This window comes from Saccopteryx bilineata, chromosome 3 (genome assembly GCF_036850765.1).
Source record: "Saccopteryx bilineata isolate mSacBil1 chromosome 3, mSacBil1_pri_phased_curated, whole genome shotgun sequence".
NCBI lineage: Eukaryota > Metazoa > Chordata > Mammalia > Chiroptera > Emballonuridae > Saccopteryx > Saccopteryx bilineata.
Window position 1 is genome coordinate 822864 of NC_089492.1, and position 25942 is coordinate 848805.

At 66.4% G+C, this 25942-nt stretch overlaps 1 protein-coding gene across 12 annotated transcripts in view; it reads left to right on the forward strand.

Moving 5' to 3' along the window:
• Positions 1-25343, forward strand: part of PLEC (plectin) — a 61143-nt gene extending 35800 nt beyond the window's left edge. For 9 of the 12 annotated variants that reach the window (XM_066265453.1, XM_066265457.1, XM_066265458.1 and 6 more), the window contains 31 exons: positions 379-440; positions 885-974; positions 1831-1908; positions 1994-2086; positions 3054-3220; positions 3883-3998; positions 4076-4182; positions 4273-4392; positions 4478-4573; positions 4764-4891; positions 5143-5236; positions 5631-5785; positions 6032-6350; positions 6433-6510; positions 6602-6763; positions 6969-7073; positions 7167-7262; positions 7386-7511; positions 8496-8648; positions 8789-8943; positions 9032-9158; positions 9244-9427; positions 9563-9720; positions 9812-9990; positions 12050-12188; positions 12310-12666; positions 12747-12830; positions 13333-13437; positions 13530-13628; positions 14517-17897; positions 17978-25343. In XM_066265453.1, coding sequence (XP_066121550.1) covers positions 379-440; positions 885-974; positions 1831-1908; positions 1994-2086; positions 3054-3220; positions 3883-3998; positions 4076-4182; positions 4273-4392; positions 4478-4573; positions 4764-4891; positions 5143-5236; positions 5631-5785; positions 6032-6350; positions 6433-6510; positions 6602-6763; positions 6969-7073; positions 7167-7262; positions 7386-7511; positions 8496-8648; positions 8789-8943; positions 9032-9158; positions 9244-9427; positions 9563-9720; positions 9812-9990; positions 12050-12188; positions 12310-12666; positions 12747-12830; positions 13333-13437; positions 13530-13628; positions 14517-17897; positions 17978-24196 — 13532 coding nt within the window. In that variant the 3' untranslated portion in view covers positions 24197-25343. Of the gene's footprint in view, positions 1-378; positions 441-884; positions 975-1307; positions 1328-1830; positions 1909-1993; positions 2087-3053; positions 3221-3882; positions 3999-4075; positions 4183-4272; positions 4393-4477; positions 4574-4763; positions 4892-5142; positions 5237-5630; positions 5786-5901; positions 5934-6031; positions 6351-6432; positions 6511-6601; positions 6764-6968; positions 7074-7166; positions 7263-7385; positions 7512-8495; positions 8649-8788; positions 8944-9031; positions 9159-9243; positions 9428-9562; positions 9721-9811; positions 9991-12049; positions 12189-12309; positions 12667-12746; positions 12831-13332; positions 13438-13529; positions 13629-14516; positions 17898-17977 lie in introns of those variants that run through there. The other 3 variants (XM_066265464.1, XM_066265462.1, XM_066265463.1) reach the window with 3 other exon arrangements.
• Positions 25344-25942: the final 599 nt, after the last annotated feature.

Consider the following 25942-nt stretch of genomic DNA (forward strand, 5'->3'; position numbering starts at 1 on the left):
GGCCTGGGTCCTGGCCGGAGCCGCTCAGCTCAGGTCTCCACGAGGCAGCCCGTGTGGGACGAGGCAGGTTGGGACTTGTGTGCTGTGGGCTCTGGGTGCAGCTGCCAGCTCTGGACCCTCCCATCTCGGGCGGGAGACAATAGGGGGATTGAGCAGCAGGGACCCTGTGTGCCTCGTGGACAGGGCCGGCGGGGCCTGGGCCTTCCCCTGCCAGTCAGGTGTGTGGGGGGACAGGGGGGGCAGTCTGCATCTCAGTCTCAGTGTGATTGTTTCTGAGGCCCTCGTCATGAGCCAGTCGCTCTGTCTGCAGGGCAGTCACCTCCTGGGGGATCTGGGGGCTTCTCCAGGCCCCAGGTAACCCCGCCTTGTCTCTCCCAGATGAGCGGGACCGTGTGCAGAAGAAAACCTTCACCAAGTGGGTCAACAAGCACCTCATCAAGGTTGGTACCGGTGTGTGCCCCTGTGGTCAGGAGGCTGAGGAGACCGAGTGGGGGTGAGGGATGGTGCCCCTGGCCCTCCAGGCAAAACCAGAGCTGCCTGCCCCTGCCCGCAGTTGCCCCACCCCTGCCCTCAGGGTCTCGGTCTGGGAGCTCACCTTTCATCTCAAGCCTATGATTTTCTGTCTTCCTCTGCTCCCTTCTGTCTCCTGTCTCCTCCTCCTCTTCCTTCTCCTCCTGGACTGTCCGGTCTCTTCTCACCTGTCCTGTAGCACTGGAGGGCAGAGGTAGGTGCCTCTCTGAGCCCTGGGGCATGTTCTGTGGGCCCCCAACCTCTCTGCCCTCTGAGTCACTCCCCAACCCCCCCACCCCACCCCACCCCACCCCCAGGGCCTGTTGGTGGCTCTTGGGGACCTGTGGCCCACTCAGCTTCTCTGTCCCCCACAGGCCCAGAGGCACATCAGTGACCTGTATGAAGATCTCCGGGATGGCCACAACCTTATCTCCTTGCTGGAGGTGCTCTCAGGGGAAAGCCTGGTACGTGCGTCCACCCACCCCCTCTGTGGCCCCACCTGCCGCACCTGGACACCCCTGCCTGCCTTCCCGCCTTGGGCCTCTCTCACTAGCCCCCTCCACCCAGCCCAGCCTTTCACCTCCCTGGGCCTCTAGGTCCAGAGTGTCAGGCGGGCACGGGAGCAGCCCCGACCCCGTGCTGTGGGCGCACGGCCCTGCTGCGCTCCCCTTTGAGACCCCGCACAGTAACCTCACGCTCTGCTCTGCTTTGGTTTCTCTGCTGCTTGGACTTTGAACCTTGACCTCTGCCCTTTACCCTTTGCCCTGCTCTGGCCGGGCAGCCAAGAGAGCGGGACTTAATCAGGAGCTCGCGCCTGGTGAGTGGTTGTGCCTGCTGGACGCGGCAGTCCGTGGGCTCCCTGAGACCGGAGCCCAGCTCGCCTGGGGCAGGTGGCACATCCAGCCAGACCTGTGCCTGGCACTTGGGTGGGCAGGTGGCCATACGTTGAGCTGCCTGCTGTCCCGTCTGTTTTACTGACCAGGGCCAGGCCTGGAGCCCGCTGGGGCTGCCACCACTGGGCAGGAGGACCCCTCCCCCCATGCCACTGTGGCTTCCTGGCTATTGTCTCCTCCCCACCCCTTTCCTTCCTTCCCGCAGCCTGGGCCGGGCTGCTGGACTTCCCAAGGCCAGGCTGGGCCTGGCCCCCGGGCCCATGGCCGCCTTGCTGTTGGGGAGGGTGAACTTGGGACAAGGGAGTGGCTGCTGCCACTCTGGCGAAGGCCCTTGGTTCAACTGCACAGATGCCGTGGGGATGCTGGGGGTGGGTGGGGACCGCGCCCTGCTCTGCAGGTGGGCACTGACCAGCCTGCTCCCGCACAGCCCCGGGAGAAGGGGAGGATGCGCTTCCACAAGCTGCAGAACGTGCAGATCGCTCTGGACTACCTCCGACACCGTCAGGTCAGGCTCCCCTCACCCCGGCGTGGGCCCCGGCCCCCTCCCCCGGCGGCCCGTGGCCTGACGGAAGGCTGTTTGCTGCTTGCAGGTGAAGTTGGTGAACATCAGGAACGATGACATTGCCGACGGCAACCCCAAGCTGACCCTCGGCCTCATCTGGACCATCATCTTGCATTTCCAGGTAGGGTGGCTGCCCGCCGCCCTCGATCTACTGCGGCCGCAGTCTCCTGAGCGGACCTGCAGCTGGGGCCCTGGGTATCCTGGTGCCTGGAGCCTTCCTGATGCCCCCGCCCAGCCCCACACCCCAGCTCTGTGCCCGCTCTGTGGCCCGAGGGCCCAGGCTTCTCTCCAAGGCCTTCCTGTGCTGTGCCCTCCGGCCCTGCCTGGGCAGAGCCTCCCTGCAGAGGAATTCACTCCCTACTGGGATAGCGGCCTGCCCAGGGAAGGTTCTGGAGAAGCAGCCTGCACTGGCTGACTCATCCGTTGCCTGTCCGGCTGCACAGGAAGCCACAAATCTGAGAGCTGGGCAGGCAGAGCCCTGCTGGCACGGCAGCTGAGTCACACAGGCATGCACGCCGACAGAAGGAGCCAGGCAGGCGGGTGTATAGACAGCCAGCAGGACTGGTGGGCCAGGTCTAAGGAGACGGACTCAGTAACTCAGTACAGGGCCAGGCTGGTGTCATGGCCCCAGCATGCCCAGGCCAGGGCTGCCAGGCACACCATGCCCTGACCCAGAGCCCTCCGCCTAGCCTGCAGCCAGAGAAGAGGCTGACCGCCCGGCCCCTACCGAGACAGGCTTTTCCAGCCCTGGGTTTCTGGGCAAGTTCTGGAACCTGCAGCCGCTCTTCTCGGGCCCACCTCTACCGACTTGGGGGGTTCAGGTTGTGCCCCAGGCCTGCTCTCCCTAGCCAAGGGCGGCCAGGGCATCCACCCTTATCTGCAGTGGGGGTTGGGGACCAACTTATTCTGTGGTGGCTGCCGGCTGGAGTGGCCTGGGGTGACGTGACAGGGGGCCTGAGGGCCCCACTTGGCCTCTGCTGATCCAGTGGCTCCTGTGTGCCCCAGCACTCAGACAAGGGGTTGCAGGCATGGGGCAGCATAGGCGGCGTAGGCAGCGTAGCTGACCCCCTGCCTGCCGTGCGGGGCAGATCTCGGACATCCAGGTGAGCGGACAGTCGGAGGACATGACGGCCAAGGAGAAGCTGCTGCTGTGGTCGCAGCGCATGGTGGAGGGCTACCAGAGCCTGCGCTGTGACAACTTCACCACCAGCTGGCGCGACGGCCGCCTCTTCAACGCCATCATCCATCGACACAAGTACGCGGCCCCCGGGGGCAGAGCGTGGGGCTGGGGCTGGGGCACTGTGGAGCCGCCCCGCTGGTCGACTTCCAGCTAGTCGGGGCGGGGAGGTGGCGGAGGGGTGCCTGGCACTGACGGGAACTCACTGCTGGCGGGTGTGGGCGCCTGTGCCAGCCTGCCTCCCTGGGAGGGTGCAAGCCCAGCCCCACCCACACCCTGAGCACCCCCTTCTGGGCCCCTCCAGGGGCGTCCTCACAGAGGGCCGGGGGCTGCTCCTTCTGCAGCCACGAGGGCCTGCCCCCTGTGGATGCCCTAGAAGTGGGTCCCGTTGGCTGGACCACACTGGGGATGGCTCTTGGGGGACCTCAGCCCCCACCCAGGACTTGGGGCCTGGCAGGCAGGGCAGCTGCAGGGAGCCCAGGGTGACTGGCATCCATCCGCTCAGTATATTCTACCAGCACTGTGCCCACTGTGGGCCGCTTGAGTGCTTGGGACAGACCTTCAAGTGCAGAGGGCTGCCTGTGTGGGCAGGGCTGGGTGCACGTGGGGCAGGCGGACTATTTCTCAGGGTGAGTTTGGAGTTGGGGACATAGAGAGGGTCTGTCTGGGTGCTGGCCTGTCCGCGGGCTGTGCCTCCTGTGTCCCCGCCTGCCTCACCCCACTGGCCGCTTTGCCTGCAGGCCCATGCTTATCGACATGAACAAGGTTTACAGTCAGACCAGCCTGGAGAACCTGGACCAGGCCTTCTCCGTGGCAGAGCGGGACCTGGGAGTGACCCGGCTGCTGGACCCCGAGGGTGCGTGCTGCTCCCCCCCTCTGCCTCCCCCTCCCCTGCTGTCTGCGTTGGGGCCCTCTGACCTTCCTCCCCTGCAGACGTGGACGTCCCTCAGCCCGACGAGAAGTCCATCATCACCTACGTCTCGTCCCTGTACGACGCCATGCCTCGTGTGCCCGACGTGCAGGATGGGGTGAAGGCCAACGTGAGTGGTGGCTTGTGGGCCCAGGTGGGGGTGGGCGTGAGGGTTGGCCCTGGCCTCGGCCGCCCCTAAGGGCCCCTGGCTCGTCCTCAGGAGCTCCAGCTGCGCTGGCAGGAGTACCGGGAGCTGGTGCTGCTCCTGCTGCAGTGGGTCCGGCACCACACCGCGGCCTTCGAGGAGCGCAAGTTCCCCTCCAGCTTCGAGGAGATTGAGGTGGGCTTGTCCTCTTGGGCCAGGGTCCTGCTGCCGCTGTGGGCGCTGCCCAGGCTTGGCAGCTGACATCTGTGCCCCCACACAGATCCTGTGGTGCCAGTTCTTGAAGTTTAAGGAGACAGAACTTCCGGCCAAGGAGGCTGACAAGAACCGGTCCAAGGGCATCTACCAGTCCCTGGAGGTGAGTGGGGTCCCCCAAGGGAGATGAGTGGGTGGCGTTTCAGAGGGAAGGACAGGGTATCCCTGAAGTGAGTGAGGCTGTCCAGGGACCTGGCCTCACCCTTGAGATTCTGGGACTAGAATGGGCTGGGCAGCCGGGCACCCCCACCCCTCTACGGGCCCAGGCCTGAGCTTGGCTCCCCTGCCCACAGGGGGCAGTGCAAGCAGGCCAGCTGAAGGTGCCCCCCGGCTACCACCCGCTGGACGTGGAGAAGGAATGGGGCAGGCTGCACGTGGCCATCCTGGAGCGGGAGAAGCAGCTCCGCGGCGAGTTTGAGAGGTGGGCGGGGAGGCTGCGGTCAGCGGGCGGGCGGGGGCGGGCGGGGCCCTGCAGTGGCAGGGAAGCCACCCGAGCGTGAGTCACCCTTCTGGGGAGGAAATCTCCCCCTAGGCTAGGAAACCCACACTCGGGCCAGCGCGGGCAGTGGGCTGCAGGCCCGCGGGAAGGCCAGGAGTGGCAGGGTGCTGCTCCCAGGCGGGGAGCCTGGTGGACAGTTGCCTCACGCCGGTCCCACGGGTGTTGGGCCGTAGGCTGGAGTGTCTGCAGCGCATTGTAAGCAAACTGCAGATGGAGGCCGGGCTGTGTGAGGAGCAGCTGAACCAGGCCGACGCCCTGCTGCAGTCGGTAAGGGGGGGGGGCACAGGGGCGGGCACGGACACAGGCAATGGGGGCGGGGCCGGGAGGGGTGGGGCCTGAACCTGCCCCGCCCCTGGGGCCCTCAGCTCCACCCTCCTGGTCCCCCGCCAACGCTGACTGTTTGCTTTGGGTTGAGCTGGTTTCTGGGCACCAGGCAGGACATAGAGGAGGCCCGCCCGCCCTGAGGGCTAGCTGTCAGTAGGGCGGCGGTGAGGGTGAGGTCCAGAACCTTGGATGAGGCCACAAAGGGTCTGGCGGCTCGGACTCCCCAAGGCCTTTGCAATGGATCTCGATTCCCCGCTGAGAGCCAGGGTTGGCACCTTGTGCGGGGGAGAAAGGGAGAGGTTGGGGCCGGGGCTGAGTCGTGACGGCCACCTTGCAGGACATTCGGCTGCTGGCGGCAGGCAAGGCGCCGCAGCGAGCGGGCGAGGTGGAGCGGGACCTGGACAAGGCGGACGGCATGATCCGGCTGCTGTTCAACGACGTGCAGACTCTGAAGGACGGGCGGCACCCGCAGGGGGAGCAGATGTACCGCAGGTGGGCGGCACCCGCAGGGGGAGCAGATGTACCGCAGGTGGGCGGCACCCGCAGGGGGAGCAGATGTACCGCAGGTGGGCGGCACCCGCAGGGGGAGCAGATGTACCGCAGGTGGGCGGCACCCGCAGGGGGAGCAGATGTACCGCAGGTGGGCGGCGCCCCGCCCCCGGTACAGGCCCTGGGAGGTCTGCGGTGGGGGCAGCCTGTTCCCCTGCTCACTGCTCCCGACAACCCCGCTGCCCCCAGGGTGTATCGCCTGCACGAGCGCCTGGTGGCCATCCGCACCGAGTACAACCTCCGGCTGAAGGCGGGCGTAGCCGCGCCTCTGACCCAGGTGACCCAGGTGCCGGTGCAGAGCGCACAGAGGCGCCCCGAGCTTGAGGACTCCACGCTGCGCTACCTGCAGGACCTGCTCGCATGGGTGCAGGACAACCAGCGCCGGGTGGACAGCCCCGAGTGGGGCGTGGACCTGCCCAGTGTGGAGGCGCAGCTGGGCAGCCACCGCGGCCTGCACCAGTCCATCGAGGAGTTTCGGGCCAAGATTGAGCGGGCGCGGACCGACGAGGTCAGTGGGTGTGTGTGGGTGGGCTGGGGGGGTGAGCCGGGTCCTCGCCTTGTAGGCCTCTCACCTTCTTCGTCCCCCGCAGGGCCAGCTCTCCCCAGCCATCCGGGGCACCTATCGCGAGTGCCTGGGCCGGCTGGACCTGCAGTATGCCAAGCTGCTGGTGAGCAGGGGGCCGGGCAGACGGCCGGGGGGTCGGGTGGCGGAGTGGGTGGTGGGGTTGCCTGCTGTTGACGCGCCCTCCTGGCCCCCAGAACTCCTCGAAGGCCCGCCTGCGGTCCCTAGAGAGTCTCCACAGCTTCGTGGCAGCCGCCACCAAGGAGCTGATGTGGCTGAGCGAGAAGGAGGAGGAGGAGGTGGGCTTCGACTGGAGCGAGCGCAACGCCAACATGGCCGCCAAGAAGGAGAGCTACTCGGTGAGGCGGCCCTGCAGCCTCCCTCGCTGGGCGCTGCAACAGGCTGGGTGCCCCTTGGTGGCGGCTGGGTGGGCTGAGCTCCAGGTCCCCCGCACAGGGGACGGCCCCCTGGGCTCGGTGGCGCTCGGCGGGAGAGTGGCCCTTCTGGGCGGGCGGGCGTGGCCCTGACACGGTCCCTGAGCCCTGTCTGCCGCCCTCACGTCAGGCCCTGATGCGTGAGCTGGAGCTGAAGGAAAAGAAAATCAAGGAGATCCAGAACACCGGGGACCGGCTGCTGCGGGAAGAGCACCCAGCTCGGCCCACGGTGGAGGTGGGGCTCGGGGAGATAGTGGGGGTGGGGAGGGGCCCCCCGGGGGGGCTGCAGGCTGTGGGGTGGGAGGCCAACAGGGACTCTGGTGCTCAGTCCTTCCAGGCGGCCCTGCAAACCCAGTGGAGCTGGATGCTCCAGCTGTGCTGCTGTGTGGAGGCGCACCTGAAGGAGAACACCGCCTACTTCCAGGTGAGACCGCCCAGGCTGGCTCAGCCACCCGGTCCTGTTTCCTCCCGCCCCCTGGCTTCGCCCCGCCCCCGGCCCCGCCCCCGCCCCTCAGCCTGGCCCGACCCTTTCCTCCCTGCTCTGCAGTTCTTCTCCGACGTGCGGGAGGCTGAGGAGCAGCTGCGGAAGCTGCAGGAGACTCTGCGCAGGAAGTACACCTGTGACCGGTCCATCACGGTCACTCGCCTGGAGGACCTGCTGCAGGACGCCCAGGTGAGTCGGTGGCCTGGGGGCGGGGGAGGCGTCGGGTCGGCCAGGTGGACATGTGAGGGAGCCCAGGAGAGGTGGTGGTGGCATCTAGGTGACACGGGGGCTTGGGTCGGTCCCTCTGGAGGTGGAGGGGTGTTGGAGGCACAGTGCGGGGTGTCAGCACAGCGCCATGGGCGTGGGGGACTGAGAGGCTAGCGCAGGGTGCACCGTGGTTGCAGGGGTTTGGCCAGAGCCGGTAGGAACCCTTGCCCCTCGGGGCCCTGGGTCAGCTGCTCGGTCTCAGCCTCTTCCCCATATATGAGTCCCCCGGCATTTTGGCCTGACATCTGGGGCAGGGGTAGTGCTGGGCAGAGGAGGATAGAGGCAGCATGTCCTGAGGCTGGGGTGGGGTCGCCAGGAGGGGTCCCGGGGTCCCGAGCTTCTGGGGGTGTTGGAGGTTGTGATGGAGGAGAGAGAAGGCAGGGAGCTCTGCTGGCTGGGGCTCCTGTGCTCAGAAGTGGGGGTCAGCAAAGGCTGGGGGACCCAGGAGGCCCCCTTACCCGCACTGCCCATGACAGCAGGCAACTTTAAGGTGGACTTTCGATCACCACTCTTGGATAGTCCTTGGAGGGTTTGACCCCTTGGAGGGCCAAATGGGAGGAGGTGGGTGACCTGCAGGGGGAAAGGGAGTGTGGAGGAGACAGGATGTTGTTTGGCCACAGTGAAGCTGGGGTCCCCATTCTGGAGGATGCAGTGTGTAACCTGTTACTCAGTCATGGCTGGGTCAGTGGGAGCTGTTGGAGGCCAAGCTCTGGAGACCTGCCTTGGTCACATCTCCAGTGCCCAGCCCCGCACACTGGGGCCGTGGGGAGCACTCCTGATTCCAGGGTACAGTGCCTGGTGTGCAGGCTCACTGCTCCGGGCGGATGTGTGGGTCTTCACCAACAATTGCCTGGTCCCATGTTCATGTGGAAGCAGGATGGTCTCTGAGCTGCCTCTCCCCTGCAGGACGAGAAGGAGCAGCTGAACGAGTACAAGGGGCACCTCGCGGGCCTCGCCAAGCGGGCCAAGGCCATCGTGCAGCTGAAGCCCCGCAATCCCGCCCACCCTGCAAGGGGCCGCGTGCCATTGCTGGCTGTGTGCGATTTCAAGCAGGTGGAGGTGAGGCCAGCGGCTGGTGGGGCGTGGTCAGAGGAGGGGCGTGGTCAGTGGGTTGTGGTCAGCGGAGGGGTGTGGTCAGCAGAGGCATGGCTGCAGGGTGTGGAGGCTCGGCCACTCTGTGACATCTCTGGCTGTCCCAGGTGACCGTGCACAAAGGTGACGAATGCCAGCTGGTGGGTCCTGCACAGCCTTTACACTGGAAGGTGGTCAGCAGCGGGGGCAATGAGGCCGCCATGCCCTCCGTGTGCTTCCTCGTGCCTCCACCCAATCAGGAGGCCCTGGAAGCCGTCAGCAGGTGGGTGGTCCCGGATCTGGCCGTGTGGGAGTGGGCGGCAGCTGGTGGGTGCCTGGGACCTCTGATTGAACCTCTGACCCGCCACCAGGCTGGAGGCCCAGCACCAGACCCTGGTCACACTGTGGCACCAGCTTTACGTGGACATGAAGAGCCTCCTGGCCTGGCAGAGTTTTAGCCGTGACCTGCAGCTGATCCGCTCCTGGTCCCTGGTCACGGTAGGACAGGGCCATGTGAGGGGGTGCCGTGGGGGCCTCCTGGGCTGAGCCACCCATGTACTCACCCCTCACGTGCCATCCGCAGTTCCGCACGCTGAAGCCAGAGGAGCAGCGGCAGGCCCTGCGCACCCTGGAGCTGCACTACCAGGCCTTCCTGCGAGACAGCCAGGATGCCAGCAGCTTCGGGCCTGAGGACCGGCTGCAGGCTGAGCGGGAGTACGGCTCCTGCAGTCGCCACTACCAGCAGCTGCTGCAGAGCCTGGAGCAGGGTAGGCAGGCGCGGGGCCTGTGTGGGCGGGGCCGGGCGGGCGGGGCCTGTGTGGGCGGGGCCGGGCGGGCGGGGCCTTGTGGGCGGGGCCGGGCTGGGGGAGGCTGGGTGGCGTGTGAGCAGGCCATGTCCCCAGGTGAGCAGGAGGAGTCCCGCTGCCATCGCTGCATCTCGGAGCTCAAGGACATCCGGCTGCAGCTGGAGGCCTGCGAGACGCGGACCGTGCACCGCCTGCGTCTGCCGCTGGACAAGGAGCCCGCGCGGGAGTGCGCCCAGCGCATCGCTGAGCAGCAGGTCGGCCCGCGCCCTTCCCATCCCGCCCGGCCTCCGAGGGGGTGCGGAGGCTGGGCTCTGTGCTCAGCCCGCTTCCTCGCTGTCTCCTCAGAAAGCACAGGCTGAGGTGGACGGGCTGGGCAAGGGAGTTGCCCGGCTCTCGGAGGAGGCCGAGAAGGTCCTGGCCTTGCCCGAGCCATCGCCCGCTGCCCCAACGCTGCGCTCAGAGCTGGAGCTGACCCTGGGCAAGCTGGAGCAGGTCCGCAGCCTCTCCGCCATCTACCTGGAGAAGTGAGTGCACCTGTTTGCAGCCAAGACTGTGAACCCGGGAGGGTGCTGAGCAGAGGGATCCTGACCACCCTGTGCTGGGACAGGCCAGGCCAGGCCAGTGGGTGGCGTCTGTTGAGGAATTGGGCCGAGAGCGCTGGTGGGTGTAAGCCAGGGTGAGGGTGTCGGATTCAGTCCTGTGCCTTCAAGGCAGGACTTCCTGATGACCAGACCTGGGGTGAGAGGGGGATGGCTCCCTGAGATGGGGGACTGAGAGAGGGAGGACTTGGGGGAGTCCCACCGAGGTGACATCAGGCGCTGGGCAGTTTCTGAGGAAAGTGTAAACCAAGTGCTGGTAGGGGGGGGAGCCCAGGAGGGTGAGGAATGCCCACGGGGAAGGTGACCCTGGGCAGTAGGTCGGAGGGATGGTGCCAGCAGCCTGGAAGGAACGGCTTCTCAGGGGACAGTGGGGACAAGCACACGGGAACGGTAAGTGGGCAAGGCAGTAGCTGAGAGCCCTGGTTGTGAGAGGGGCCCTGCTGATGTCCTTCCGGGGGACCTGTACCCACCCAGCTCCTGACTCACTTCCTGCACGGCTCCGCTGGCCCCAGTCCCCCTGGGGAAGTGTGGAGTCCTTGCCAGGGCCCCCTCCTCCCACCAGCTCTTCCCACTCAGCCCAGGGACCTCTTCTGTCCTTTGCAGTTCACTCCAGCATGCAAACAAACATGGTGCACTGGTTCACTTTCAGAAGTGGGGTGAAACGCTCGCCACCTGCTCCGTTCCGGCTCGGGCTCACCCTCCGAGGCCCAGCATGTTTCTCCTGTCTTTGTTTCTGATGTGTCATTTTTTTCTTCTCCTTTTTTTAAGTTTTATTTTACTTATTCTTTAATGATTTACTTTTTAAAAAAGTTTTATTTATTGAGAGAGGAGAGAGAGAGATAAAAAGGGGGGGGAAGAGCAGGAAGCATCAACTCATCGTAGTTGCTTCCCATATGTGCCTGAGCAGGCAAGCCCAGGTCTTTGAACCGGCGACCTCAGCATTCCAGGTTGATGCTTTATCTACTGCGTCACTGCAGGTCAGGCATATTTATTCTTTTTTTTTTTTTTTTTCCCTTTCACAGAGACAGAGAGAGAGAGAGTCAGAGAGAGGAATAGACAGGGACAGACAGACAGGAACGGAGAGAGATGAGAAGCATCAATTATTAGTTTTTCGTTATGCATTGCGACACCTTAGTTGTTCATTGATTGCTTTCTCATATGTGCCTTAACCTTCAGCAGACTGAGTAACGCCTTGCTTGAGCCAGTGACCTTGGGCGCAAGCTGGTGAGCTTTTTTTTTTTTCTCAAACCAGATGAGCCCGTGCTCAAGCTGGCGACCTCGGGGTCTCGAACCTGGGTCTTCCGCATCCCAGTCCGACGCTTTACCCACTGCGCCACCGCCTGGTCAGGCCGTATTTATTCTTTTAAAAGATTTTATTGCCTGACCTGTGGTGGCACAGTGGGATAAAGCGTTGACCTGGAAGTGCTGAGGTCGCCGGTTCAAAACCCTGAGCTTGCCTGGTCAAGGCACATATGGGAGTTGATGCTTCCAGCTCCTCCCTCCCTTCTCTCTCTCTGTCTCTCCCTCTCCTCTCTAAAATGAATAAAAAAAAAAAAATGATTTTATTAATTTTTAGACAGAGTAGGCGGGGGGAGGAAGCATCAATTCACAGTAGCTGCTTCTCATGTGTGCCTAGCCCAGGGCTTTGAACAGGCACCCTCAGCGTTCCAGGTCGACACTTGGTCCACTGCGCCACCACAGGCCAGGCTGCCTTGTCTTTTCATAGCCTCTTATGGCACCACAGGCAGCATGTCCACCCCTTCGCCATCCTTTCTTCACAAAGGCTGACACGTGTCCTCCTCGCCCAGCCTTGGGGCTGGAAGGCCGGGGGCTCCCAGGCCACAGCTGTCCTCGGGCCAGTACCACCTCCTTCCAGGACGCAGGCTCGAGCTCTGAAGCATGCCTGTGTCCCAGAGGTTCTCCAGCCACTCTCCCCTTGACCGCCCCCCTGCCCCGGCTCTGAGTCCTGGCCTTCCTCCCCCAGGCTCAAGACCATCAGCCTGGTGATCCGCAGCACGCAGGGGGCCGAGGAGGTGCTCAGGGCCCACGAGGAGCAGCTCAAGGAGGCCCAGGCTGTGCCCGCCACCCTCCCGGAGCTTGAAGTCACCAAGGCTGCGCTCAAGGTACCGCTGTCAGGCCAGCGCCTTGTGGGGCTTGGGGGGAGGGGCACGGGGGCGGGGGGGGGCGGGGTTGCAGCAGCAGGGCCTGGAGCTGACAGGGCGCCCGCCCTTCCGGTCCCCACAGAAGCTGCGGGCCCAGGCGGAGGCGCAGCAGCCCGTGTTCGATGCCCTGCGGGACGAGCTGCGGGGGGCGCAGGAGGTGGGAGAGCGGCTGCAGCAGCGGCACGGGGAGCGCGACGTGGAGGTGGAGCGCTGGCGGGAGCGGGTCGCCCAGCTGCTGGAGCGCTGGCAGGCCGTGCTGGCCCAGACCGACCTGCGGCAGCGCGAGCTCGAGCAGCTGGGGCGCCAGTTGCGCTACTACCGGGAGAGCGCGGACCCCCTGGGCGCCTGGCTGCAGGACGCCAAGCAGCGGCAGGAGCAGATCCAGGCCATGCCACTGGCGGAGAGCCGGGCCGTGCGGGAGCAGCTGCGGCAGGAGAAGGTGGGCGTGGGCCGGCCTGGGTGGGCGGGGCCAGGCGAGGGTTGGGGCGGGGCCTTGCTGACCGCACTTGCCCACCCTAGGCGCTGCTGGAGGAAATTGAGCGCCACGGGGAGAAGGTGGAGGAGTGCCAGAAGTTTGCCAAGCAGTACATAAACGCCATCAAGGTAGAGCTGCTTCCCCTGCCATTCTTTCTGTTTGTGTGTATTTTTCCGAAGTCAGAAGTGTGGGGGGGTGGCAGACAGACAGACTCCCGCATGTGCCCGACCGGGATCCACCCAGCATGCCCACCAGGGGGCGATGCTCTGCCCATCTGGGGCGTTGCTCCGTTGCAACTGGAGCCATTTTAGCGCCTGAGGCAGAGGCCATGGAGCCATCCTCAGCGCCCGGGCCAACTTTGCTCCAGTGGAGCCTTGGCTGCAGGAAGGGAAGAGAGAGACAGAGAGGAAGGAGAGGGGGAAGGGTAGAGAAGCAGATGGGCGCTTCTCCTGTGTGCCCTGACCAGAAGTCGAACCCAGGACTTCCACATGCCAGGCCGACGCTCTACTGCTGAGCAATCTGGCTGGGGCCCTCCTGCCATTCTTGCCCAGTCTGGTGGTGCCAAGTCCAGGTCTGGCTGGCGGGGTCAGGGGCAGGGCAAGCCTGGGCCTGACCAGTGTTTGCCCACAGGACTATGAGCTCCAGCTGGTCACATACAAGGCACAGCTTGAGCCAGTGGCCTCTCCAGCGAAGAAGCCCAAGGTCCAGTCGGGGTCTGAGAGCGTCATCCAGGAGGTAATGGCCAAGGAACGGTGGTGGCGGGTGGTTTACGGTGTCCACAGCCAGGGCAGGGCTGACCCCGGCTGACCCCTCCCTTCTGCCCCCAGTACGTGGACTTGCGCACCCGCTACAGCGAGCTGACCACGCTGACGAGCCAGTACATCAGGTTCATCAGTGAGACTCTGCGTCGCATGGAGGAGGAGGAGGTACGGCCCCCGGGGGTAGGGGCGTCCTGCTGCAGAGACGCGGCCCCTGGAGCCCGTCTGACACCACCTAGCACAGCTCCCCACTCCCTGCTGCCTGACGCCACGGGCACCCCTCGAGCACGGCCTGTCCCACCTCAGCTGGTGCTGCGCTGCTCTCGGCGGTGGCTGGTGCCTCCTCCTCCTCCTGTTTGCACTGCTGTGCCACTGGCTCTGATGGTGTTCTGTCTTGAGACTCCGTGTCACCCGTCTTCATAGCTACCGCTCTGGAGGAGCTGGGGTGCCAGGTGTGAGGCTGGGTGTAAGGGGTATCCCGAGGTGCCTTGGCAGGTTGGGGTGCCCAGCTGTCCCTGTTTCTCTCTGCCTCCTGGGTGTCTTCACTGTCGGGCCTACTGATACTCTCCTCTGTGGTCAGAGCTGTAGGCTTTCACATCCTTCTTGTGAACTGGCTGAGGTCTGCACTCCTGTCCCACGGTGGCCACCCTGCCCTACCCCCCTGGGCTGCAGGAATGGTTCCCAGGGCACATGCGTTCATGGCGCTCAGGCAGGGCTGTGTGGTGGTGCGGCTCACTGGGCCTTGTGAGCCTCCTGCTTTGCTCTCTCTCCTTGTCTCATCGCCTGAAGGAAGAGGGGAGGACGCCTGAGCCTCCATCCTGGGGCTGGTGAGCACTATGGGGCCAGGCCACGCTCGCTGCTGCCCGGAGGGCCCTGGGTGGGTGCACGCTCTGTCCCTTGCTGGGCTGTGACCTTTGTCCTCCCTGCCGCCGCTCCCCCTCCCCACAACGTGCTGTTGGAGTGGACTGTGGTGGTGCCGTGTCATGTGCGGGCCTGGCGGCTGCTCGGCACTCACCCCTCTCTCTGGTTCTCTCCCTCTCTCTGCCGCGGCCACAGCGGCTGGCTGAGCAGCAGCGGGCAGAGGAGCGGGAGCGCCTCGCGGAGGTGGAGGCTGCGCTGGAGAAGCAGCGGCAGCTGGCGGAAACGCACGCACAGGCAAAGGCTCAGGCAGAGCGGGAGGCACAGGAATTGCAGCGACGCATGCAGGAGGAGGTGGTGAGGCGGGAAGAGGCGGCGGTGGATGCGCAGCAGCAGAAGCGCAGCATTCAGGAGGAGCTGCAGCACCTGCGACAGAGCTCGGAAGCTGAGATCCAGGCCAAGGTCCGGCAGGCGGAAGAGGCCGAACGCAGCCGGCTGCGCATTGAGGAGGAGATCCGCGTGGTACGCCTGCAGCTGGAGACCACCGAGCGCCAGCGCAGCGGGGCTGAGGGCGAGCTGCAGGCCTTGCGCTCACGCGCGGAGGAGGCGGAGGCACAGAAGCGGCAGGCGCAAGAGGAAGCGGAACGCCTACGGAGGCAGGTGCAAGATGAGACCCAGCGCAAGCGACAGGCGGAGGCGGAGCTGGCCTTACGCGTCAAGGCGGAAGCTGAGGCTGCTCGCGAGAAGCAGCGGGCCCTGCAGGCACTGGAGGAGCTGCGGCTGCAGGCGGAGGAGGCAGACCGGCGGCTGCGGCAGGCGGAGGCTGAGCGGGCCCGCCAGGTGCAGGTGGCCCTGGAGACCGCACAGCGCAGTGCGCAGGCAGAACTGCAGAGCAAGCGTGCCTCCTTTGCAGAGAAGACGGCGCAGCTGGAGCGCACGCTGCAGGAAGAGCACGTGACTGTGACCCAGTTGCGGGAGGAGGCCGAGCGGCGTGCGCAGCAGCAGGCGGAGGCCGAGCGTGCCCGCGAGGAGGCCGAGCGGGAGCTGGAACGCTGGCAGCTGAAGGCCAACGAGGCGCTGCGGCTGCGGCTGCAGGCCGAGGAGGTCGCACAGCAGAAGAGCCTGGCCCAGGCCGAGGCGGAAAAACAGAAGGAAGAGGCTGAGCGGGAGGCGCGCAGGCGCGGCAAGGCGGAGGAACAGGCGGTGCGGCAGCGGGAGCTGGCCGAGCAGGAGCTCGAGAAGCAGCGGCAACTGGCAGAGGGCACCGCGCAGCAGCGCCTGGCCGCGGAGCAGGAGCTCATCCGTCTGCGGGCTGAGACGGAACAAGGGGAGCAGCAACGCCAACTGCTGGAGGAGGAGTTGGCGCGGCTGCAGATCGAGGCGGCCGCTGCCACGCAGAAGCGCCAGGAGCTGGAGGCCGAGTTAGCCAAGGTTCGGGCGGAGATGGAGGTGCTGCTGGCCAGCAAGGCACGGGCTGAGGAGGAGTCCCGCTCCACCAGCGAGAAGTCCAAGCAGAGGCTGGAGGCTGAGGCCAGTCGGTTCCGCGAACTGGCGGAGGAGGCTGCCCGCTTACGTGCGCTGGCGGAGGAGGCCAAGCGGCAGCGGCAGCTGGCGGAGGAGGACGCGGCGCGGCAGCGGGCGGAGGCCGAACGGGTGCTGACGGAGAAGCTGGCGGCCATCAGCGAGGCCACGCGACTCAAGACGGAGGCGGAGATCGCGCTAAAGGAGAAGGAGGCAGAGAACGAGCGCCTGAGGCGGTTGGCGGAAGACGAGGCCTTCCAGCGCCGTCGGCTGGAGGAGCAGGCGGCCCAGCACAAGGCCGACATCGAAGAGCGACTGGCACAGCTGCGCAAGGCGTCGGAGAGCGAGCTGGAGCGGCAGAAGGGGCTGGTGGAGGACACGCTGAGGCAGCGGCGGCAGGTGGAGGAGGAGATCCTGTCACTCAAGGCCAGCTTCGAGCGGGCTGCCGCGGGCAAGGCAGAGCTTGAGCTCGAGCTGGGGCGCATCCGCAGCAACGCGGAGGACACGCTGCGCAGTAAGGAGCAGGCGGAGCTGGAGGCCGCGCGGCAGCGGCAGCTGGCCGCGGAGGAGGAACAGCGGCGCCGGGAGGCGGAGGAGCGCGTGCAGAAGAGCCTGGCCGCAGAGGAAGAGGCGGCGCGGCAGCGCAAGGCGGCGCTGGAGGAGGTGGAGCGGCTCAAGGCCAAGGTGGAGGAGGCGCGGCGCCTCCGCGAGCGGGCGGAACAGGAGTCCGCGCGGCAGCTGCAGCTGGCGCAGGAGGCGGCACAGAAGCGGCTGCAGGCGGAAGAGAAGGCGCATGCGTTCACTGTGCAGCAAAAGGAGCAGGAGCTGCAGCACACGCTGCAGCAGGAGCAGAGCATGCTGGAGCGGTTGCGCAGCGAAGCGGACGCAGCACGGCGAGCGGCCGAAGAGGCGGAGGAGGCACGAGAGCAGGCCGAGCGCGAGGCCGCACAGTCTCGGCGGCAGGTGGAGGAGGCCGAGCGGCTGAAGCAGTCGGCAGAGGAGCAGGCGCAGGCCCGGGCCCAGGCGCAGGCCGCCGCGGAGAAGCTGCGTAAGGAAGCCGAGCAGGAGGCGTTGCGGCGGGCACAAGCAGAGCAGGCCGCCCTGCGGCAGAAGCAAGCGGCCGACGCGGAGATGGAGAAACACAAGAAGTTCGCAGAGCAGACGCTGAGGCAGAAGGCGCAGGTGGAGCAGGAGCTGACGACCCTGCGGCTGAAGCTGGAGGAGACTGATCATCAGAAAGGCATCTTGGACGAGGAGCTACAGCGGCTCAAGGCAGAGGTGACGGAGGCCGCCCGCCAGCGCAGCCAGGTGGAAGAGGAGCTTTTCTCGGTGCGCGTGCAGATGGAGGAGCTTGGCAAACTCAAGGCGCGCATTGAGGCCGAGAACCGTGCGCTCATTCTGCGCGACAAAGACAACACGCAGCGCTTCCTGGAGGAGGAGGCCGAGAAGATGAAGCAGGTGGCGGAGGAAGCCGCACGGCTGAGTGTGGCGGCCCAGGAGGCTGCGCGGCTGCGGCAGCTGGCGGAGGAGGACTTGGCACAGCAGCGTGCGCTGGCGGAGAAGATGCTGAAAGAGAAAATGCAGGCGGTGCAGGAGGCCACGCGGCTGAAGGCTGAGGCGGAACTGCTGCAGCAGCAGAAGGAGCTGGCCCAGGAGCAGGCCCGGCGCCTGCAGGAAGACAAGGAGCAGATGGAGCAGCAGCTGGCGCAGGAGACGCAGGGCTTCCAGCGCACCCTGGAGGCGGAGCGGCAGCGGCAGCTGGAGATGAGCGCCGAGGCCGAGCGGCTCAAGCTGCGCGTGGCCGAGATGAGCCGGGCTCAGGCCCGGGCCGAAGAGGACGCCCAGCGCTTCCGGAAGCAAGCCGAGGAGATTGGCGAGAAGCTGCACCGCACGGAGCTCGCGACGCAGGAGAAGGTGACGCTGGTGCAGACGCTGGAGATCCAGCGGCAGCAGAGCGACCACGATGCAGGACGCCTGCGGGAGGCTATTGCCGAGCTGGAACGCGAGAAGGAAAAGCTCAAGCAGGAAGCCAGGTTGCTGCAGCTCAAGTCCGAGGAGGTACTTGCCCCTCAGGCTCGTAGGGCGGCCGGGTGGGGGGGCTCCCGGGCGAGATCCGTGACCACCCTCCTCTTCCGCAGATGCAGACGGTGAAGCAGGAGCAGCTGCTGCAGGAGACACAGGCCCTGCAGCAGACCTTCCTCTCCGAGAAGGACAGCCTGCTGCAGCGGGAGCGCCTCATCGAGCAGGAGAAGGCCAAGCTGGAGCAGCTGTTCCGGGACGAGGTGGCCAAGGCGCAGAAGCTGCGTGAGGAGCAGCAGCGGCAGCAGCGGCAGATGGAGCAGGAGAAGCAGCAGCTGGTGGCCAGCATGGAGGAGGCCCGGCGGCAGCAGCGGGAGGCAGAGGAGGGCGTGCGGCGCAAGCAGGAGGAGCTGCAGCGCCTGGAGCAGCAGCGCAAGACGCAGGAGAAGCTGCTGGCCGAGGAGAACCAGAGGCTGCGTGAGCGGCTGCAGCAGCTGGAGGAGGAGCACCGGGCGGCCCTGGCGCATTCGGAGGAGATGGCCGCCTCCCAGGCCTCCGTCGCCAAAGCCCTGCCCAACGGCCGGGACGCCCCCGACGGTCCGGCCGCCGAGACGGAGCCCGAGTACGCCTTCGATGGCCTGCGGAAAAAGGTGCCGGCCCAGCAGCTCCTGGACGTGGGCATCCTGAGTCCTGAGGAGCTGCAGCGGCTGACCCAGGGCCGCACCACGGTGGCCGAGCTCGCGCAGCGGGAGGACGTGCACGGCTACCTGCAGGGCCACAGCAGTATCGCGGGGCTGCTGCTGAAACCGGGCGACGAGAGGCTGAGTGTGTACGCTGCCCTGCAGCGCCAGCTGCTGAGCCCGGGCACGGCCCTCATCCTGCTGGAGGCTCAGGCGGCCTCGGGCTTCCTCCTGGATCCCGTGCACAACCGCCGGCTGACGGTCAACGAGGCTGTGAAGGAGGGCGTCGTGGGCCCCGAGCTGCACCACAAGCTGCTGTCGGCTGAGCGCGCAGTCACCGGCTACAAGGACCCCTACACCGGGGAGCAGATCTCCCTCTTCCAGGCCATGAAGAAAGACCTGATCGTCAGGGACCACGGCATCCGCCTGCTGGAGGCCCAGATCGCCACGGGCGGCATCATCGACCCCGTGCACAGCCACCGCCTCCCCGTGCACGTGGCCTACCAGCGCGGCTACTTCGACGAGGAGATGAACCGCGTCCTGGCCGACCCCAGCGACGACACCAAGGGCTTCTTCGACCCCAACACCCACGAGAACCTCACCTACCTGCAGCTGCTGGAGCGCTGCGTGGAAGACCCCGAGACCGGCCTGCGCCTCCTGCCGCTCACAGATCAGGCTGCCAAGGGCGGCGAGCTGGTCTACACCGATTCAGAGGCCCGGGACGTGTTCAAGAAAGCCACGGTGTCCGCGCCGTTCGGCAAGTTTCAGGGCAGGACGGTGACCATCTGGGAGCTCATTAACTCGGAGTACTTCACGGCAGAGCAGCGGCGGGACCTGCTTCGCCAGTTCCGCTCGGGCAAGGTCACCGTGGAGAAGATCATCAAGATCGTCATCACGGTGGTCGAGGAGCACGAGCAGAAGGGACAGCTCTGCTTTGAGGGCCTGCGCGCCCTGGTGCCCGCCGCTGAGCTGCTGGAGAGCGGGGTCATCGACCACGACCTCTACCGCCAGCTGCAGCGCGGCGAGCGCTCGGTGAGAGAGGTGGCGGAGGTGGATGCTGTGCGGCGGGCGCTGCGGGGCACCAACGTCATCGCTGGTGTGTGGCTGGAGGAGGCGGGGCAGAGACTGAGCATCTACGAGGCCCTGAAGAAAGAGCTGCTGCAGCTGGAGGGGGCGGTGGCCCTGCTGGAAGCCCAGGCCGGTACCGGGCACGTCATTGACCCCGCTACAAGCACGCGGCTGACCGTGGACGAGGCTGTGCGCGCTGGCCTGGTGGGGCCGGAGCTGCACGAGAAGCTGCTGTCGGCTGAGAAGGCCGTGACGGGCTATAAGGACCCGTACTCGGGGCAGAGCGTGTCCCTGTTCCAGGCCCTGAAGAAGGGCCTCATCCCCAAGGAACAGGGTCTTCGTCTGCTGGACGCCCAGCTGTCGACAGGCGGCATCGTGGATCCCAGCAAGAGCCATCGCGTGCCCCTGGACGTCGCCTATGCCCGGGGCTACCTGGACAAAGAGACCAGCCAAGCCTTGTCGACGCCCAGGGACGACGCCAAGACCTACCTCGACCCCCAGACACGGGAGCCGGTCACCTACAGCCAGCTCCAGCGGCAGTGCCGGCCCGACCCGCTGACGGGGCTGAGCCTGCTGCCGCTCTCGGAGAAGGCCGCGCGGGCCCGGCAGGAGGAGCTGTACTCCGAGCTCCAGGCCCGGGAGGCCTTCCAGAAGGCCACTGTGGAGGTCCCCGTCGGCAGCTTCCAGGGCAGGACGGTCACCATCTGGGAGCTCATCAGCTCGGAGTACTTCACGGAGGAGCAGCGGCTGGAGCTCCTGCGGCAGTTCCGCACGGGCAAGGTCACCGTGGAGAAGGTCATCAAGATCCTCGTCACCATCGTGGAGGAGGTGGAGACCGTGCGGCGAGAGCGGCTCTCCTTCAGCGGCCTCCGGGCCCCGGTGCCGGCCGGCGAGCTGCTGGCCTCGGGCGTCCTCAGCAAGGCCCAGTTTGAGCAGCTCAAGGACGGCAGGACGTCGGTGAAGGACCTGTCGGAGGTGGGCTCTGTGCGGACGCTCCTCCAGGGCAGCGGCTGCCTCGCCGGCATCTACCTGGAGGACTCCAAGGAGAAGGTGTCCATCTACGAGGCCATGCGCCGTGGCCTGCTCCGGCCCAGCACAGCCACGCTGCTGCTGGAGGCCCAGGCCGCCACCGGCTTCCTCGTGGACCCCGTGCGGAACCAGCGATTGTACGTCCACGAGGCCGTGAAAACGGGTGTCGTGGGCCCCGAGCTGCACGAGAAACTGCTTTCGGCCGAGAAGGCCGTGACCGGCTACAAGGACCCGTACTCGGGGGGCACCATCTCCCTCTTCCAGGCCATGAAGAAGGGCCTGGTCCTCCGGGACCATGGCATCCGCCTGCTGGAGGCCCAGATCGCCACGGGCGGCATCATCGACCCCGTGCACAGCCACCGCCTCCCCGTGCACGTGGCCTACCAGCGCGGCTACTTCGACGAGGAGATGAACCGCGTCCTGGCCGACCCCAGCGACGACACCAAGGGTTTCTTCGACCCCAACACCCACGAGAACCTCACCTACCTGCAGCTGCTGGAGCGCTGCGTGGAAGACCCCGAGACTGGCCTGCGCCTCCTGCCGCTGAAGGGGGCGGAGAAGGCAGAGGTGGTGGAGACCACGCAGGTGTACACGGAGGAGGAGACCCGGAGGGCTTTCGAGGAGACGCAGATCGACATCCCGGGCGGAGGCGGCCAGGGCGGCTCCAGCATGTCCCTGTGGGAGGTGATGCAATCGGACCTGATCCCTGAGGACCAGCGGACCCGGCTGATGGCCGACTTCCAGGCCGGCCGGGTGACCAAGGAACGCATGATCATCATCATCATCGAGATCATCGAGAAGACCGAGATCATCCGCCAGCAGAACCTGGCCTCTTACGACTACGTGCGTCGCCGCCTGACCGCCGAGGACCTGCACGAGGCCCGGCTCATCTCCCGCGAGACCTACGGCCTGCTCCGCGAGGGCGCCAAGAGCCTCCGCGAGGTCCTGGAGGCCGAGTCCGTCTGGCGCTACCTCTACGGCACGGGCTGCGTGGCGGGCGTCTACCTGCCCGGCTCCCAGCAGACGCTGACCGTCTACCAGGCCCTCAAGCGGGGCCTGCTGAGCGCCGAGGTGGCCCGCCTGCTGCTGGAGGCGCAGGCGGCCACGGGCTTCCTGACGGACCCGGTGAAGGGCGAGCAGCTGACGGTGGACGAGGCCGTGCGGAAAGGCCTGGTGGGCCCCGAGCTGCACGACCGGCTGCTGTCGGCTGAGCGCGCCGTGACCGGGTACCGCGACCCCTACACGGAGCAGCCCATCTCGCTCTTCCAGGCCATGAAGAAGGACCTGATCCCCGCGGAGGAGGCCCTGCGGCTGCTGGACGCGCAGCTGGCCACGGGCGGCATCGTGGACCCGCGCCTGGGCTTCCACCTCCCGCTGGAGGTGGCCTACCAGCGCGGCTACCTAAGCCGGGACACGTACGAGCAGCTGTCGGAGCCCAGCGAGGTGCGCAGCTACCTGGACCCCTCCACGGACGAGCGGCTCAGCTACACGCAGCTGCTGCGGCGCTGCCGCCGCGACGAGGGCAGCGGGCAGCTGCTCCTGCCGCTCTCGGACGCCCGCAAGCTGACCTTCCGCGGGCTGCGCAAGCAGATCACGGTGGAGGAGCTGGTGCGCTCCCAGGTCATGGACGAGGCCACCGCCCGGCAGCTGCAGGAGGGCCTGGCCTCCGTGGAGGAGGTCACCAAGCACCTGCAGAAGTTCCTCGAGGGGACCAGCTGCATCGCCGGCGTGTTCGTCGACGCCACCAAGGAGCGGCTGTCGGTCTACCAGGCCATGAAGAAGGGCATCATCCGCCCGGGCACGGCCTTCGAGCTCCTGGAGGCCCAGGCGGCCACGGGCTACGTCATCGACCCCATCAAGGGGCTCAAGCTGACCGTGGAGGAGGCCGTGCGCATGGGCATCGTGGGCCCCGAGTTCAAGGACAAGCTGCTGTCGGCCGAGCGGGCGGTCACCGGCTACAAGGACCCCTACTCCGGCAAGCTCATCTCCCTCTTCCAGGCCATGAAGAAGGGCCTGATCCTGAAGGACCACGGCATCCGCCTGCTGGAGGCCCAGATCGCCACGGGCGGCATCATCGACCCCGAGGAGAGCCACCGGCTGCCCGTGGAGGTGGCCTACAAGCGCGGCCTCTTCGACGAGGAGATGAACGAGATCCTGACCGACCCCTCGGACGACACCAAGGGCTTCTTCGACCCCAACACGGAGGAGAACCTCACCTACCTGCAGCTGATGGAGCGCTGCATCACCGACCCCCAGACGGGCCTGTGCCTCCTGCCGCTGAAGGAGAAGAAACGGGAGCGGAAGACGTCCTCCAAGTCCTCGGTGCGCAAGCGCCGCGTGGTGATCGTGGACCCCGAGACGGGCAAGGAGATGTCGGTGTACGAGGCCTACCGCAAGGGTCTCATCGACCACCAGACGTACCTGGAGCTGTCGGAGCAGGAGTGCGAGTGGGAGGAGATCACCATCTCCTCCTCGGACGGCGTGGTCAAGTCCATGATCATTGACCGGCGCTCCGGCCGGCAGTACGACATCGACGAGGCCATCACCAAGAACCTCATCGACCGCTCCGTGCTGGACCAGTACCGCGCCGGCACGCTCTCCATCACCGAGTTTGCCGACATGCTCTCGGGCAATGCCGGCGGCTTCCGCTCCCGCTCGTCCTCCGTGGGGTCCTCCTCCTCCTACCCCATCAGCCCCGCCGTCTCCCGGACCCAGCTGGCCTCCTGGTCCGACCCCACGGAGGAGACCGGCCCCGTGGCCGGCATCCTCGACACAGAGACGCTGGAGAAGGTGTCCATCACGGAGGCCATGCACCGTAACCTGGTGGACAACATCACGGGGCAGCGGCTGCTGGAGGCCCAGGCCTGCACCGGGGGCATCATCGACCCCAACACTGGCGAGCGCTTCCCCGTCACCGAGGCCGTCAACAAGGGCCTGGTGGACAAGATCATGGTGGACCGCATCAACCTGGCCCAGAAGGCCTTCAGCGGCTTCGAGGACCCGCGCACCAAGACCAAGATGTCGGCCGCCCAGGCCCTGAAGAAGGGCTGGCTCTACTACGAGGCGGGCCAGCGCTTCCTGGAGGTGCAGTACCTGACCGGCGGCCTGATCGAGCCCGACACGCCGGGCCGCGTGCCCCTGGACGAGGCCCTGCAGCGCGGCACCGTGGACGCCCGCACCGCCCAGAAGCTTCGTGACGTCAGCGCCTACTCCAAGTACCTCACCTGCCCCAAGACCAAGCTCAAGATCTCCTACCGGGACGCGCTGGAGCGCAGCATGGTGGAGGAGGGCACGGGGCTGCGGCTGCTGGAGGCCGCCGCCCAGTCCAGCAAAGGATACTACAGCCCCTACAGCGTCAGCGGCTCGGGGTCCACGGCCGGCTCCCGCACGGGCTCCCGCACGGGCTCCCGGGCCGGCTCTCGCCGCGGCAGCTTCGACGCCACGGGCTCCGGCTTCTCCATGACCTTCTCCTCCTCCTCCTACTCCTCCTCGGGCTACGGCCGCCGCTACGCCTCGGGGCCCGCGACCTCCCTGGGGGGCCCCGAGTCCACCACGGCCTGACACCGCCTGCCCCCCACTCCTTGCCCCTGCCCGCTCTCCTGCTCTGCATGTACGTGGCCAGGCTCCCTGGGTCTTTCTTTAATGTTTAAAGGTGTTTTTCTCTCCCAAGCGGTGCCTGAAGTCTAACCAAAAAGCCCAGACAAATATATGAACACACGTGCTGTCCAGACAGCCTGTGTCTCGGGGGACCGGACTGGTCCAGCCCCACTGACCACCTCCCCTTCACCCCCAGGTCCTTCCTCTTCTCTGCCTGTCACTGACCACAGCCAGGTGCCTTGGAGGGCCCAGAGCCAGGCCCCCAACCCAGCCGCCCGTCTCCCCGGGGAGGGTTCTGCTGGGGTGAGGTTCCCCTCCCGCCATCGGCTGGCTCCACCCACGACCAGCCGCCAATCCGAGCTGCCCAGAGCTGGGGAACCGTCCCTAGCAGGGCCCCTCAGGGCTAGCAGCATTTTCTCCTCGTTTCCAGGACTGACCTCGCTCAGTGAGCCTCCCAGGGTGGGAGGGTGTCCTGGGTTGGCCATCTCTTCCAGTCTGCCCAGCGAAGAAGCCCCTTCCCCATGGGAAGGTGAGAGCTCAGTCTTCAGAACCAGCTGGTCTAGGCTCTGCCCCAGCCTCCGGCCCCTGACACTCTCTCCCGAGACCCCAGACCTCTCTCTGGCTTTTCTGCCTTTCAACCTCAGCTCCTAGTTAAGTGCCTTCTCTGTCCCCTTTTGCACCCCAGGCCCCGAGGGCCCAGGCCTTGGGTAGGAGACAGGCCCTGCCCCCGGTGAACTTGGGGCTGCTGGCCCTGGCTGGGGCTTCTGCGGGCTCTCTTCCTCCTCCTGTGGGCCCCGTGGCCCCCGGGAGTACTGCCCTGGGGTGTGCCCGCCCACCTGTCTCTCCCCGGGAGCCTCAGCCCTTCCGTGAGTCTGGGGGTGCCAGCCAGGTAATGCTGAACAGGGCAGCCCAGGCTGGTGCCACCCCTTCTGCCCACCCAGCCCCTTGCCTTGGTGGCTTTGACCCCTTTCTCCACTCTCTGAGCTTTGCATGTTCCACTAACCGGGGGCAGGCAGCAGGCGCTGGGCTCCCAGCTGCCTCGGGGCAGAACACTAACCTGGCCATGGGCGGGCCCGCGGCGCCCACCCCAATAAAAGCAATTCCACCTTCCTGTGGGTCTCGCCTCCCTCTTTCTTCCTGGCGTCGGCTGTGTGTTGGGGTGTGGTGGCCGGCGCTCTGTGGCCATGGCCAGGGCAGAGGAGCCAGGCTTGGGCAGAGACCCTGGCCCGAGGCCACGTGTCTCAGGCAGGAGAAACCCAGACCGAGTGGCCCTGAGCGGAAGGCGGGGTGGAGGGCGGAGCGGGGCCAGACCAGCTCCTGAACGTTCCCGGCTCTGCTGTCCGTCCAGGCGGTGGTGACGGTCACTGCTCAGCCCCCGAGGTTGGGTTCGTGATGGGCACTTATTTCTAAGGCGGGGTGTCACACCTCAGTCACTGACCCTGCCCCCGCTGCACAGAGGTAAGTTGGTTTCTGCCAGCCGAGGAGGACCCTTCTAAGAAAGATGTGGTCAAGAGCCCCAGCGGCCAGCACCCTGGTATCTCGGGCCCCCTGGTCCCTCACGTGCGGTTTATTCTAGCTCCTTTCTGCAGGATGCTTCCTGGGAAACTGACCAGAGGGGGGGGGGTGAGTGAGAAAGCCATGGCCCCACGGAGCCGCTGGCCCGGAGGCATCACGGATGCTCATCTCCCGCTTTGCCCAGGGCAGGCAGTG